The following is a 15,434-nucleotide window of genomic DNA, read 5'->3' as shown; positions in this document are numbered from 1 at the left end:
AATTGTATAAATCAAACTCAAGTATCAGTCTAAAAATAGTCTTGTATAATTAAGAACAAAATTTCTCACTTTAGTTAGATTATCAGTTACTTACATTTTTCAACTTCTTTCTCTCTCTCTAGTATGTTCACACTGTTACACAATCTTACTGTCTTTATTTGTGGCATTCCTTTCTCTTCAAAATCTTGCAAGAATGAAAGATGAGGGGACCATATTTTCCCGCATAAAAAATGTATCTGACTTGCACCATGTTATCCTTTTGTCTATAATAACAGGAGACGTTAAAAACAAAACCAAAAAAAGATAGTTAGGCTTGAAAGTGTTGCTCAAAGCTGAGCATAATCCTACTGATGAAGAGTTAATCTTGCAATTTATGGGTTCTCTTTTCTGCTAAGGTCTAGTACAAAATAATCTGCAATATTGAGATGTAAAATCTATTTTTAGTCTTAACTGGGCAACCTATATGAAATAGCTCAACATGCACATGTGTTTCATATACTTTATTTGTCACTTTATTAAAATTTCAGCTGAACAATGAAGTAGCTTAATGCCTGAATGCTACCTTCTAGGAGGAATCTAGTTTGCTCCTATCTAAGAGTTAATTTATTGAGCTCTACATGTGATGCAGTTTAAGGTGCTCATAGCTAAAAATATCTTATTGATAGAATTTATTTGGTCACCTGCTCTGACTGATGGTGAACATAAGCTTGGCTGGCAAAGAGCTGAAGTTAACTTTTAGTCTCAAAAGGACTATGGGTGTGTATACATGAAGTGTCATTGGGTGCTATTTAGGAAACCCCAGCCCCCACTAAACAGTGACAGAAATGTCAATTGATTCCTTGGGGCAATAGTTCTCTTACCAAGCACAGTGTAGGATTTGCCTAGCATAAATATTCTAGAAGGTCAATCAAAAGCAAGTAAGATTCTGAAAAAAACCCATATTTTGATTGTGTAATATGTTTGCTTGCATTTAAAACTTAAAATTGAAACTACAATTTCTTATTACGGAAAAAAAGTGCTTACAATTTACAAAGCTATAAACCAAAAGATAATAGGAAAAACTGCCATCAGTAACAAATACTGTACAGTGGCTTCCACCTCCAATTTTAAAATGATGTGAAAATGGAATGATTTTTGTTAGACACGATTTCTAAGCTAGGAAGTCTCACTAGGAATGACCATAGCAGACAGAGATTCTGTCTTCACTTTGTGGTGCAGACTTGAACAAACTCAAGAATTTATCGTCTTCTTTCCTTTTCTTTTTTTTTTACCCGTGTAGACCCTGGCCTACGGGGATATGAACCATGAGTGGATAGGTAACGAATGGCTCCCCAGTCTGGGTTTACCTCAGTACCGAAGTTATTTTATGGAATGCCTGGTAGATGCGAGGATGTTAGACCACCTGACAAAGAAAGATCTGCGTGTGCACTTAAAAATGGTGGATAGCTTTCATCGGTATGTTGGCATAAAGACTGCACCTATAAAGATGTGTATGTGTCTGATGTCGCGCTCAGTGCTGCACAGAATAAAAACACTTGCTGTTGTTCTAGTGTGGACAACCACACAGAAAAGTATGTGCTGAGTATCAGAAAGCTGCACTGAGAGAGATTCCTTTGGTAATGGCAACCACAGTGCAATTACGTCTCTCAAACCTAAGATATTGGTACAGATAAATTTCATAAGCGAGGAAGCACTAATATATAAATAAAGCCTTGACAATACAGAAACAGTAATAATTTATTAAGTGGCTTAAAGTATTAGAAAGTGATAGACTAAGATTTGAAGCCTTGAGATCTCCTAATCATGAAAAACAAAAGCTATTGTATGTAAGCACATGAAAGCTGTTAACAGTACAAGAAAATTGACAGTTGTTTGGGTTATCTAAGGATATAACCAGAAAGCTAAATTGGAAATATGGAAATAAAGGCATTTAGACTTTAGGCAGAATGATGTTTATGTGACAAGAAGTGGATTTTTTTTTAATGTGCTGTCTGATTCATCTTTTTTTTTTTGAGGCCTGATTTGACAAAATATTTCACGGCTCGCAAGGGCAGATTTTTTCTGAAAACGATATTTAATGTTTTGGGTTTCTTATTCTAGAATATTTATTCAAACGTGCTCATTTTGGTTTTGTTCATTTCAATTTTGAAGTCTGTGGAGTTTTTTTTAATGGCTTTGCTCTCCCCTCTGTCCTCAAGATTTGCTACATGGGCACCATGAAACACCTCATGTGAAATGCAGGAAATACATCCTAGATATGTTCCCATCTTCAAAATTATCTTTATTAACTCTGTAAATGTTTCTCTTTAAATAACAGAACAAGCTTGCAATACGGAATCATGTGTTTAAAGAGGTTGAATTATGATAGAAAAGAACTGGAAAAGCGAAGAGAAATGAGTCAGCATGAAATAAAAGGTGATAGTTTCTGGGAATGAATACTGGGAATGTTTCTTCCTTTGAAGCTTGACACTGTTAGCCCCTTGTCATGCCGTTTTAGCAAAGCATTTAAGCATATGCTTTAAGTAAAACTAATATAAGTCCGTTTGTCTTCAGAACAGGAGATATGTCCTTAAATTAGGCACAGTTAAGTACTTTGCTAAACTGAGGCTGCAGTTCCGAATGGCAGTTTGATACATGCATTTTGCTAAATTGGATTTTGGGGACAGATACTATCATAGCCTCTTTCAGCCTCAGAAGCAGAAGGCCAGATAGCCTGCAGCTCAGTGCGATGCACTGGGGGCAACACTGGAAATGGGAGCATTCAGGATCCTGACACTGGGCTCCTGCAGTTGAAAACTTTTTGCTTTTGATTTCTTATTTCAAAATGTATATCAAAGAAATCATTGCTTCGAAGGGTGGCCACTGAGGCAGCTGGTTGGTGTGTAAAAATGTTCCTAACAGGACTTGCCTTATTAGAAGATTTAACAGCTGATCTTAAAGCATTTTTTCTGTGTAAAGCTCTCTAGAGCAGTTGCAGGCTCATTGCATCACTCCTTTTGTATGTAACAGTCAGGGTTGTCAAGGGTTTTTTCCATTACCAGAACTGAATCTTAAGATTCCTTTAAGCATTTCTAGCTCTAGCAGATATAGAAGTTAACTTCTCCAGCAAAATGCCAATTGGAAGAACTAAAAGATAAGGGAATGGCTACAATGAAAGCATGTGTTTGCTCAGGGCTGATGATGGCATGCACTAATGGAAAGATTTTGGTTTGCATGTGGAGGCATCAGCATCAGCCTGAGTGGGTGTAGCCAGAGCCTGACACAGGGGAATTGGGTATTGGTCCGAAATTCTGATGTTGCTTCAATGCTGGGCCCCACTGGGACAAGAGTAATAACCCATAGCTGCCTTCACCCATCAGTTAGGCACAATCCCAGGTGGGATTTGGTCTCAGTGATCCCTGGCTGCCAGGCTGTGCTTCAGCTGATCCTGGCCCCTAAGCCTGGGCTGCTCTTGGTCAGGCGATGGAGGGTGCCTGCTCCCAGGACAGCTACATTAGCTGGACTAATATGGGATCAGGAAAAAGCCTCATCACTTAGTAACAGAAAACTCAGTATTACATTTCCCGCTTGCAGCTATAAAGATCAGTGTAAGTAACTTCCCTTTAATCTTATGGTAGGGCAAGTTTCTTTTTATATAATAGCCAAATCCTCAAATATGTTTTCCTAGCTCGCTTTGTTGCCTTATATATAATTGGCATGGACTGTAACAGCTCAACCAGCTTTCTGAACTAAAAATAGTTTTAGTCTCCAAAGTTGTGAAGTCATGATTTGCTTTATGGCCTGTTATAAAAGGGTAGGTGCTGACCTGACTGTCAAAATGTTTAATACAGAACTCTCAAGTGAAGCCCTGAAGAACAGATATTTCTCCTGTGCCCTTGCACTGTTAAACTGTAAAATCTTGCCGAAGAATTGAAAAGGATAACGATAGGAGGTGGGAGGAATTGCATTCTGGAGATGCCTTCCAGAGGCACCTTTCTCCTTTGGAAACATTAGAATAAACATTTAACTCAAAGGCAGATGAAATCATACAGAGTTTTGAATAGGAGATTCTGAAGCTATATGAATAGTTTGCTGGCATTCCTCGTTTAATAAATAAAGCTGTATGACATCCACAGTGCATGAGCAGCTACCTGCATGCACCTGTACAGCTCGGAAGTTACCAGGTATGAGGAGACTGAACTGTCGTTATGTCCTTACAGATGTGCTGGTGTGGAGCAATGATCGAGTCATACGCTGGATACAAGCTATTGGTCTCCGAGAATACGCAAATAATATTCTAGAAAGTGGTGTACATGGTTCACTTATAGCACTGGATGAAAACTTTGATTACAGCAGTTTAGCTTTATTATTACAGATTCCAACACAAAACACCCAGGCAAGTCTGCTCATGCTACTTCTGTTTAATCTGTACCCGTTATTGCCTCTTATTCATCTCCAACCATTTTAATTTTCTACTTTGGTATCTCTAGGCACGGCAGATCCTTGAGAGAGAATACAACAACCTTTTAGCACTAGGAACTGAAAGACGACTTGAGGAAGTAATTCATTTTATTTTCAGTATTCATACAATATCACAATAAAATACAAAAGTTGAATGCATGAAGACATGTTAATTCGCACATTGTTAAAAGGAGTCAGTTGCAGCTTTAAATAAAAAATAGGAAATATCATTCAAGGTTTTTAAAGTAACCTCAGTATGGCTACATACTGATATCATTTTATACGCTGAATTTGGCACTGTGCTCTTACATTAAGATTAACATTTCCACAGAGGAGACATGCAGAAAGGAGTGGAAGTTTCACTGCTCAGAAAAGGTTTGGGGTGGGGGGGGAGGTGCCTGTGCAACCTACCCTTTAGGACACTTACACCCTTTCTTTAAAAATAAAGAAAAACAGTGAATTTTTATTGGTTGTTTTTTTGGGGGGCGGTGCTGTTCTTAAAAGTTAATCAGTATGTAACACAATGGGATTTGGGGTATTTATCTAGGATGGGGAATAGCAAATCCACTTACGGAAAATACTCAAAGAGTCCAGTGCAAATATGTTCAAGTCTTGGACACTGGCACATGAGGATGAATAAAACTTTTAAGGATGTGGTGAAAATGTGAGATGCTGATGAATTCTGTGCATGCACATGACTGTTTAATTCTTATTAGCACTTTATGTAAACCTCCTAATGCAGTAAGCCACTGCACATTCTGTCACAGTATCTGGAAGAGATCTGACTTTAAGAAAGTTCTACTTAGGTGATACTAAACCCTTCTACTGTACTGAGCCAGAGATTTAAGAAGGGTTTTCCACTCTAGCATTTAATGTTTCTAAAGCATTTACGTGTAAAAGAGCATCTCAAACAGTTACTGGATGCAGTGCAACAGAGCAGGGTAGTTGTTGTGGAACACATTTGGCAGTGGGAGAGGCAGAGGACAGCGGGATAATTAATCCAAAAATTTCTTTTTGCTTCATTGTTTACGACTCTGTGTTGACAGAGCGATGACAAGAACTTCAGACGTGGCCCCTCCTGGCGACGACAGTTCCCTCCGCGAGAGGTTCACGGGATCAGCATGATGCCAGGCTCCTCGGAAACGCTGCCAGCTGGGTTCCGATTAACCACGACATCAGGGCAGTCACGGAAGATGGCAACTGACGGTACGCAGCCATTTCTGCGCTTACTGTTGAAAAGCAAGAGCCTTATCCTAGCATGCTAAATTGACTTTTAGTGCACATCTGTGTCTGTCTTGCACCAGAACAGCTGCGTTCATGTAGCTGGGATGAATGGAGGTTGGTAGAGTTGAATTAGAGAATGGAAAAGTACTGATTTGGCATACTATTGGGTTTTCTTCAAGTTTGCTTCAGACTGTCAGTGTTTATTTATTTTATGTTTTAAAAAAGGAGGCCATCTAGCTATCCTAGACCTGCAAAGGAAAAACATTCAGAAAGGAATTCATTTACTGACTTTTACCTAGAGTGCATATAATTTCTAAGAAAATTTTGCACCTCATTAACCTCTCTAGCAGGTGGAGTGTACAACTTAGAAAGGGCTATCACCTTTATTTTCCTGTTTGACTTTCAAACTAACTGGCTTAGCCTGACCATCAAATAACTCAGGCTGCTAACAGTAACAATCAGATGGGCAGTGTAGTTAGCAAATACTGAATCTTGGGTACTAATTGAGTTACTGTATATCAGTCTTAATTTTCTCTGAAAATCTTTTAATTTTTCAAGAGATGCATTTATCAATAATTTGAAAAGCAACAAGCATATCATAATTAAAAAATAAGTAAAAGTTTAAAACTATTGTAAAGGAGCAGGGAGAGGAGGCAAATCCCATTGCAGCTATTCCTTTGGGTATATGGATGATAAAGCCATGTATACCTGTCTGAAGTTCTCAGAACCAGTACACAGACTGACCCATTTCAAATACTGCTGTAACTCTTGAATGAACTTGATATGACAATATTGCCATTTAAATTCTATTAAAGCCATCTATATGCCATTAAAGTTTCTCAGCTTTAAAAACAATACTTTGTGGTTGCAGTTACAGATGGAATAATTTACTGATAGCATCACTGAATTCCATTGACTCCACTGCTCATGTGCATGCTTTGCTTTTGATCCCACACTTCTTGGCAATGATGAAGCTGTAGGACAAGAATCCATTCCAAGGCAAATTCCATATACCAATAATGGTATGAGCTCCCTCGGTGTTGCTGTGGCCCACTTGACTGTAATAGCTCAGACCTTTACAAACATTCATGGATTTCATCTGCTAGCCATGCTATAAGGTAGAAGATATTATTCCCATTTTACAGATGGGGAACTAAGGCACAAGGAGATTTAGTGATTTACATGAGGTCTTCCAGACAGTTTATTATTGAGATGAGTACTGAACTCAGTAGACTTAAGGCAAGTAGTTTTGAAGACCTACATCTTCATCTGGGATTTGGCTTCCGACCTCCCAGTGCTAAGAATGCTATAGTATTTAAATGGCAGGGTAGGTACAGTACTGGGACTTCCAACAAAATAAAGACAAAATTGAGTTTTAAAATGTATTCATTCAAGATAGATTTCAATAGTACACCAGACATGAAGAAATGATTTCTGAACTAGACTATGCCCAGATCATGTCATGGAGCAATTTAATAGCCACCCTTCCAGTGGGAAACAACAGATTGATTTATTTTCTTCATGATTCTAAAAAGGTTCTGTTTTGTTCCTTTTTTCTTTTTTTTTTTTTTTGCAATTTGCAGTTGCTTCATCACGACTGCAGAGATTAGACAGCTCAACAGTTCGCACATACTCATGCTGACAAGGCCTAGCAAAGAAGCCAGCACTGAATTGTTGTGAGTATTCATAAGGGACGACCATGAAAGCTCTTTGTAACTGTTCACTACACCCAATATTCTTTAGCATTCAAGCAAGAGCCACCACAGACCTAACTCAGACTCACTAGGGTGGTCATTTGATCATGACAACAGTCTCAAGCTCAATCCAGGAGATGCTAAAGGAGATTCCTTTCCCCAACAGCTCAAACAGCAAGTTCTCCCTGCTGAAACCACTACAGCAGATAAGAAGTTTTCAGACAACCCCGTTCAGATGATAGTTCACCAACCATAACGTATTTTTTACACTCTCAAACTTAAAACTAGAATTGGGGATATGGCAGTAGGCACAGGGAGTGAATTTACTTCATGAGAACTTGAAACAGGACCTAGGGAGAGAGAGGAAGAGGGGGAAAAGAAAAAAGGCAGAAGAGCTTTGTTGTTTGTTTGTTTTTTGATGAGAGATATGGATCAGTTTAAAACATCAGGTAGCTGCACGAAGTACAACAAAACTTCCTATGTAGAAAATCTTCCAGAGTTATCTATTACAGAGGTTCTTGCACTTCTCAAATCATTCAGAACTGACTAGTGACAAAAAAAAAAAAGAGGATATTTTTGAGCTGGGTGCAGCTTTGGATCAAATTTAGTACTGGAATTCACATTGCATTTTTCACCACTTATCTTTTGAATATAGTTATGAATCTCTCAGACTCATTCTTCTGGACTTCTGTGGAAATACACTGTTTTCTGCTACATCACAAGTTTTGCAAAAAATACCAATATGATGGGCACTTCCATCAATATTGCACCATTTCATGCTAATATTTTCTCAGTAGAACTGCTTTCCATTTAGTTACTCAGAGGATTGTAGGGAAGCTGAAAAAAGTATTTGGATAGCACCAAAACCTCACCTGACATTAAATATGTTTTGATAGCTGTTACATCTTGTAAGCAAGATATGCCAGGATCGGCAAGAAAGTCCTTTTATTTAGACTCCAAAGACTGGGAGAGGCTTGGCACAATCAAGATTTTACTAATTCTGGGCAGGTTCAAAAAATGCTTAGGAACAGCTGATGTTACCAGATAGTTCAGGATCCTACTGATGACACAAGCCTTACTTCATAGATCTTCAGGAGACTGCAACAGTATGAAGTGTTAATCCAGTAGAAAAGGGAACTTTTCATGCCATCACAAAAAAATTAGCACAGGAGATCTTTATATTTTTTTTCTAAAATAGGTAAGTTTAGACCTGGTCCTACAAAGATCACAATGAAGCACAAAAACTATATAAATCTTTTTATGTGTATGTATGTACAGATTACAGCTTGGTGTTATGTCAGTAAAGTCAGTGACAGTACTGTCACTGCCTTCAGTAGGGGTAGAAACTTATGGAAGAGTTGTGTATCTTTCCTCCTCTTCAGAACTGCAGTGTTGAAAGCAATGAAGTATGACCAAGAAATTAAGTTCAAACACCAGGCTATCACTAAGGGCAACAGTAACGGCCAGGCATGTGAGTTGATATTTTCCAAGACGTTTGAAGAGTGCAACAAGATATTGAAAATTGGTACGCTAACAAGAATTAAGATGATCCAAACTGTTTATTCGCACTGTATTCAAAAACTGTCCAAAAAGTATCAATCCACATCAAGTAGCAAACTTAGCTGACACTGTATTTGGGAGCTAGATATTTTGAGCAAAAAAAAAAATGTTTATATTGCAGTTATACAAGCTAACTTGTAGATAATATTTATATACTTGTATATAGCATCATCAAATCATAAAGGTTGGAAAGGATCTTTAAGATCATGGAGTCCAACCTACAGCCCTACACCACCCTAACACTAAACCATCTCCTGAAGTGCCACATCCAACCGTTTCTTAAACAGGGATGGTGACTCCACCACCTCCCTTGGCAACCCATTCCAATGCTTCACTACCCTTTCGGTGAAGAAGTTTTTCCTAATATCCAATCTAAACTTCCCCTGGTGCAACTTGACCCCGTTCCCCCTTGTCCTATCGCTGTTCACTAGGGAGAAGAGGCCAACACCCGTCTCACTACAGCTGCCTTTCAGGGAGTTGTAGAGAGATGTATAAATTAGTTGTAGAGAGTTGTATAAATTTGCACTTTCATATATACTTGTATATAATAATTGTATTAAGCTGCAGTGAACAAGGAGGATCAGACAAGGATCATCAACAAGGTCTATAAACTTAAAACGTGTGTTCAGCCTTGTGCCAAACAGATGCAGGAAACTAAACCCAGTGCTGAATCAAAACAGCAAAAAAACAACTGTAAGATGAACTTAAGGAGGAGTTTGTTTTGATCTAGGACAATAAGCAGTATAAATTAGTTTCAGATTAAAATGCATTATTAATAGATTTATGTTGCAGATCTAAATTAAACAACAAATGCATGTCTCAGATACTCAAAATTCATGTTCTAGTAAAACATGCAATAGCTTACTTAGTGCTTTAATATGTTCCAGTATCATTGCATCCTACACCACATTAGAATCACAGAACCTCACTAATTAATGTTTGTTTATTTTCTCCCTTAGATGTCATCTCTTTCTTCTACTTTACCTGAAGTGCACTACCACTACTTAGGAAAAAGAGCATTAAAACTCTCTGCAAGAACAGGGTAATAGGGAAGAGAACACATAAGGTTTATCAGACAGATATGATGTTCCTTTCATGTGTCGGTTAATTTAAAACAAGAATAAAGAATACCTAAATTACTACTAAAAATAATACAAGTACAAACGTTTCCCTTGCCTCTCAGCATCTCTGTCATCAAAAATTTGGCAGTAGTGCACATCCAAAGCTTTTATCAAATGAAGCCACTCATTTTTACATTGTTCCATCTGTTTTATTGTAAAATACTAGACATTTACGTATTTACTGTGTATGTATTTCTTTTAAAATGTGTAAGTCTTATGTAAATGGATATAAATATGATTTTTTAAAAATAAAATCTATGGTACATGGGGTCTCAGTGCAAACATTTGACAATACAGTGTCAATAATACTGTTTGTATCTTTCCATTCCACCATTTTTACGGTTTTTGGATTGTAACAGTCAAATGAATATGTTTAGCAGAGTTAGAAGCTTCAACATGTTCCTACTGAGAAAAATCTGTCAATATTTAAAGCTGAACACCTGCCTCTGATGATGTATAATAGAATGACATAACCTGGAACTGGAGCCAAAATGGACCTCTAATACAAAAAGGAAATGCTAGATTTCTATAGAGAAGCACCATAATGTCTTGCCTCTTAAAAAGAAACAAATAAACCCAGAAGAACTGTTTACACACAAAAATGAAAAAAAAAAAGCAATTTAATGAATCATGATTTATACAGAAAATAAAACTTTCTTCTATGTTACCTGCGGACCAAGAAGAATCTTGCTTTACCAAGAGCCACCTTTGCGTTCCAGGATCTTCAGACACCAGCCAGCATTGGAAAATTAAATCTGATCCTTGCATAGCATCGAATTCTCATTTCGATATATTCAACAAAGAATAAAAAAGAAAAGAGAAGCCAAACCCCACCATTTCTTCATTATAACAGGGCATTAGACAGGCTCCTGTCTAACGTTATGCTTTTAGCCAAGATGGCCTTGCTGAGACTTCACAGAAGTCAGTTTTATCAGAGGAAATAACTGAAAGACAGAGTGATTAATATATCGTGTATAAAAGTTTAGAAGAGCAACTATTACCTGCTGTGGCTTTATTTGGTGGTGTTATTGTTGTTTATTCTTTGTTTAAATGGGAAGTTTCAAAGTAAGACCTACTTAATAGTCATTTACCTATTTGCTATTTTTCTGCTGCTTGATCTTAGCTCAAGACCTGTCTTTTAGTTATTTCTTTTAGCAGTTTGATCTGCAATGTTTGCACGTACATAAACATTTGTTCTGTCTATTTTCATTTGGCAAACTTCAGTCAATCAGATGGTGAAAGATTTTTCTCCCCCAATGTCAATAAAAAAAAAGAATTCAGTGCTATCTGTGTTTATAAGTCTATTAAGCTTGGAATGTAGTAGCACTAAAATAGTTCGGATGCCAGGTACTTTTCCACAGCTAAGCATAAACATATTTTGCCATGAACAGGTGTGTTCTGTTGGATTTACTGGTCTGAATCTGCCACGAGAGGGAGCACTGAACTTGCTGATGGATGCAATATGAAAGCTTGGGGTAACCCACAGGTGGACAAAGACATGGCTTTTACGTACAGGTCCTCAGGCTTAAGTGGCATCGTTGGTAATGCTCCTTCTTCTGCTCCCTCAGCCTCCTCTCAGATTATTTTAGTCCAGAATGTCGCTAAGTAAAGCAATGCAAACACCATTTTCAGTGGCTACAGTATCATTTGAATACACTTTCTCTCATTAATGCCAGCTCCCATTTTACAGAATTTCTCTTGCAGCCCACACGCTCACGTTCAGGGGGCAGAGGGGATGGAGGTGGGGAATAGCGTGAGCAAGATCTTGCAACCAAAGCTGTAGCTATCCTGTCCCTGAAGTACAGCAACCCCAAATTATTTATCTCACAGTGGAAGAAAACAGATGAGAAGAATTAGAGTATTATTGTGACCAGTTTTGATCTAAGGCTAATATGTAAAATCTTCTAGTACATGCCTCCCCTTTACAAGCTGAAACACTACTCTCAACAGCTAGAAATTGTGGCTATGCTAAATGTTGTCTAGTTGGCTCCAGCCCTTTCAGAACACTGGGAGTAATTATGGCCTCAACCTCTTCCAGCCAAGTTTCCATACCTCCCTGGCCACTTAAATCTACCCACATGGCTGCTCTTTCTAAAAACTAAGAAAATCAGTGCTCTCCTATCACTTGTTAAATGAGATTGTTGGGCAGCACCAGAGCCATGCACAAGAATGAGCTCGGCACAGAGCTAAAGCTGTAGACAAGGCTTTTGCAATCACAGTTCCTCAGCAAAAGGCTGCTCTGGAAAACAGAAGCAATGCCTGTGAACCAACTGTATTTCCAAACTGCACTGCTGCAGAAGGTAGCTTGCTTTGTCTGGGTTTTTCTGAACGCTGACGAATTAGACATTTGGGATTTCTCGAATCCTCCACATTACTAGAGTAGTAGCAGAGTGAGTACACCTGACCACTCTGTCCCCTTCTTTTATCCCAATCTTCCCAGGCTTAATGATCTTAAATTATTCCCACTAAAATATGACAAACCCTCTCACATTCCCCCCAAAAAAAGAAAAAAAAAAAAAAAGAGAAAGGAAAAAAGCTCAGACTTCCTCGGAAAGCAGAAGTTATTACAAATATTTTTGTCATGGAGACACTATTCACAAATAGTTCAGAAGACATAATATATTTCTTGTCAATATGAGCAAATAGCCTTTCAGAAAGGCAGGGGTCTAAATATCAATTAGTAATGTTGGATTTGTTGTGCTGTTTTGTTTCATTTTTAAAAGTCTGATATTAATTCTCTCTTCCTTAAAAATAGCCCCAAATTAGAAAACAGGCTACTTTTCCTTACAAATGGAGAAACTGGTGTAGGCGATGTCATTGGCAAAACTACACAAGATCTAGGAAATTAACTCTCTTCTCCTACACCCTATTGCAGTATCTTTACCAGAGGGCTTGTGCTCTCACTAATTAGTTCTCCTTCCTTATTGCTGCAATTATAACATGCCGGCTGCAGTGGGGATAAGCACAGCAATTAGATAAAAAAGTCTCAGCTTTCGTTGTACAAAAAAGTAATGGCCATGCACCTTGTGAATGTGCCACACTTTCTTGGTGATAAGACCCCTGTAGTTTCTCACTGACGTCTTTTTAAAAAAAGTATCAGTGACAATTCTCAGGACCTGTAGCTGTTCAGCACAGTTTGCAAAGTTGTAGCATTGTGAAACTGAAAAAATACTCATCAGTCTCCACAAGCACTCCGCTATTTGTCATGGACCTCCTACTAAAGCCTTGCTACTTGTGTAATCCATCCAGAAGAAAATAGAATCTTCAACTAACTGCAACTTAAATAAGTATTTTAAGGAAGTTATCAGGACATCTCTTGAGCAAAATTACTCCCACATATAAATCCTAACCTGTATAATTAGCATATCTACCATAAAGCATCATTAGCCTTTATTCTTTAAATGCTTTTACTCTCTGTTCAGATAGAGATTTTCCACTAAAATAGCTGAGCAGGGTGGCTATCTCCTGCAATTATTTGGCAAAATACAAGTACAACGCAGACTCAAACTAGGCTGTTTTATTCTATGACTGGGTGGCTGGTTGAACACAGCTGGCTCAGCTGCAAGCAGTCCCTAGTGGAAAAAAACACATGGACATTTTATTTTTTTCGACATAGCTGGTAGAGCTCGTTGACTACAAAATGGTCACAGGCACTGGGCAACATGGGGGTATGGCTCATCTTTAATTAGCATCTGTCTGTCTGTCTATCTAGCTATCTATTTATCATTTTTTAGGTCCTACATCAATCTGCTGGTTTAGTTTAATCACTCAACAGGGCTGCCATCCTTACCTCTACCCAATAGGAAATAAGGGTATTTCTCCACCCTTTTGAGGACACACTGCCATAGCAAAATATGTCTAGCCTTAAATTCTACCTCAGCTTAGCCTAAGTACAGAACGTCTCTTTCATACCATCATCACCTGCATTTGCGTATGCCTTACTGTTTCTTCCCTGGTAAGCAGTACTGAGTTTGAGTAACTTCTTTGCTTTTAAACTTTCCTGTGAACATCTAGTTTTAAAAGGATTTTTACATTTATTGTTCAATTATTCAAAAAACCTGCAGCTTGAGAAGTAATGCATGTAGAAAGTGCATCCTCGTTCCTCTGTTTTGTTGAGAAACCTGTATTTTGAAATCATAGAATCACAGAACATTTTCAGCTGGAAGAAACCTTCAGGATCATGGAGTCCAATCTCTTCCTGCCCCTGTCAACACTACTAAACCATGTCCCTCAACACAACATCTACCGTATCTAAAACACCTCCAAGGATGGTGACACAACCACCTCCCTGGGCAGCCTGTTCCAATGGCTGACAACCCTCTCAGCAACGGCTAAACAGCCCCAGACCCCTCAGCCATTCTTTGTACAACACATGCTCCAAATCCTTTACCAGCTTGGTAGCCCACCTCTGTACCCTCTCCAGCACCTCCATGTCCATCTCCTATTGAGGGGCCCAAAAATGGACACCGTACTCAAGGTTCAGCCTCACCAAAGCCGAGTACAGGGGCATGATCACCTCCCTCCTCCTGCTGACAACACCATTGCTGACACAGGCCAGGATGCCGTTGGCCTTCTTGGCCACCTGGGCACCCTGCTGGCTCATGTTCAGCTGCTGTCCATCAACACCCCCAGGTCCCTCTCTGCCTGGCAGCCAGCCCACCCCACCGCAAGCCTGTAGCGCTGCTGGGGGTTGTTGTGGCCAAAGTGCAGGACCTGGCATTTGGTCTCATTGAATTTCATGATATCGGCCTTGGCCCAGTGATCCAGCCTGTCCAGATCCCTCTGTAGAGCCTCTCTGCCCTCAACCAGATCAACGCTTCCACCCAGCTTGGTGTCATCCGCAAACTTACTAAGGGTGCACTCTATCCTCTCGTCCAAATCATGGGTGAAAATGTTAAACTGGAGCAGCCCCAGCACTGAGCCCTGGGGGACACCACTCATGACCGGCCACCAACTGGATTTACCTCCATTGACCACAACTCTTTGGACTCGACCATCCAACCAGTTTTTCACCCAGCAAAGCGTATGCACCTCCAAGCCCAGAGCAGTCAATTTCTCTAGGAGAATGCTGGGGGAACAGTGTCAAATGCCTTACTAAAGTCAAGGTAGACAACATCCACAGCCTTTCCTTCATCCAACAAGCAGGTCACCCTGTCACAGAAGGAGATCAGGTTTGTTAAACAGGACCTGCCCTTCACAAACCCATGCTGACTGGGCTTGATCACCTGGGTGTCCTGCATGTGCTGCATAATGGAACTGAGGATGATCTGTTCCATCAGCTTCCCTGGCACTGAAGTCAAACTGGCAGGTCTGTAATTTCCCAGATCATCCCTCTGTCCCTTCTTACAGATGGGTGTTACCTTGACTGACTTCCAATCAGCTGGGACCTCCCCAG

General features: G+C 39.3%; 1 protein-coding gene across 1 annotated transcript in view; it reads left to right on the top strand.

Annotated features, from left to right (window-relative positions):
* The window catches only part of PPFIA2 (protein tyrosine phosphatase, receptor type, f polypeptide (PTPRF), interacting protein (liprin), alpha 2), a gene marked incomplete at its 5' end in the record, with an annotated part of 45,249 nt that extends 35,189 nt beyond the window's left edge, over positions 1-10,060 (top strand). The window contains 7 exons of the mRNA XM_009876224.1: positions 1,280-1,455; positions 2,318-2,415; positions 4,200-4,375; positions 4,470-4,538; positions 5,487-5,646; positions 7,248-7,340; positions 9,878-10,060. Coding sequence (XP_009874526.1) covers positions 1,280-1,455; positions 2,318-2,415; positions 4,200-4,375; positions 4,470-4,538; positions 5,487-5,646; positions 7,248-7,306 — 738 coding nt within the window. The remainder of the gene's footprint in view (positions 1-1,279; positions 1,456-2,317; positions 2,416-4,199; positions 4,376-4,469; positions 4,539-5,486; positions 5,647-7,247; positions 7,341-9,877) is intronic.
* Positions 10,061-15,434: the final 5,374 nt, after the last annotated feature.

Source organism: Apaloderma vittatum, unplaced genomic scaffold, assembly GCF_000703405.1.
Source record: "Apaloderma vittatum isolate BGI_N311 unplaced genomic scaffold, ASM70340v1 scaffold1159, whole genome shotgun sequence".
NCBI lineage: Eukaryota > Metazoa > Chordata > Aves > Trogoniformes > Trogonidae > Apaloderma > Apaloderma vittatum.
Note: the sequence above shows the minus strand (reverse complement) of the source record. Positions and strands in the feature narration are given on the sequence as shown.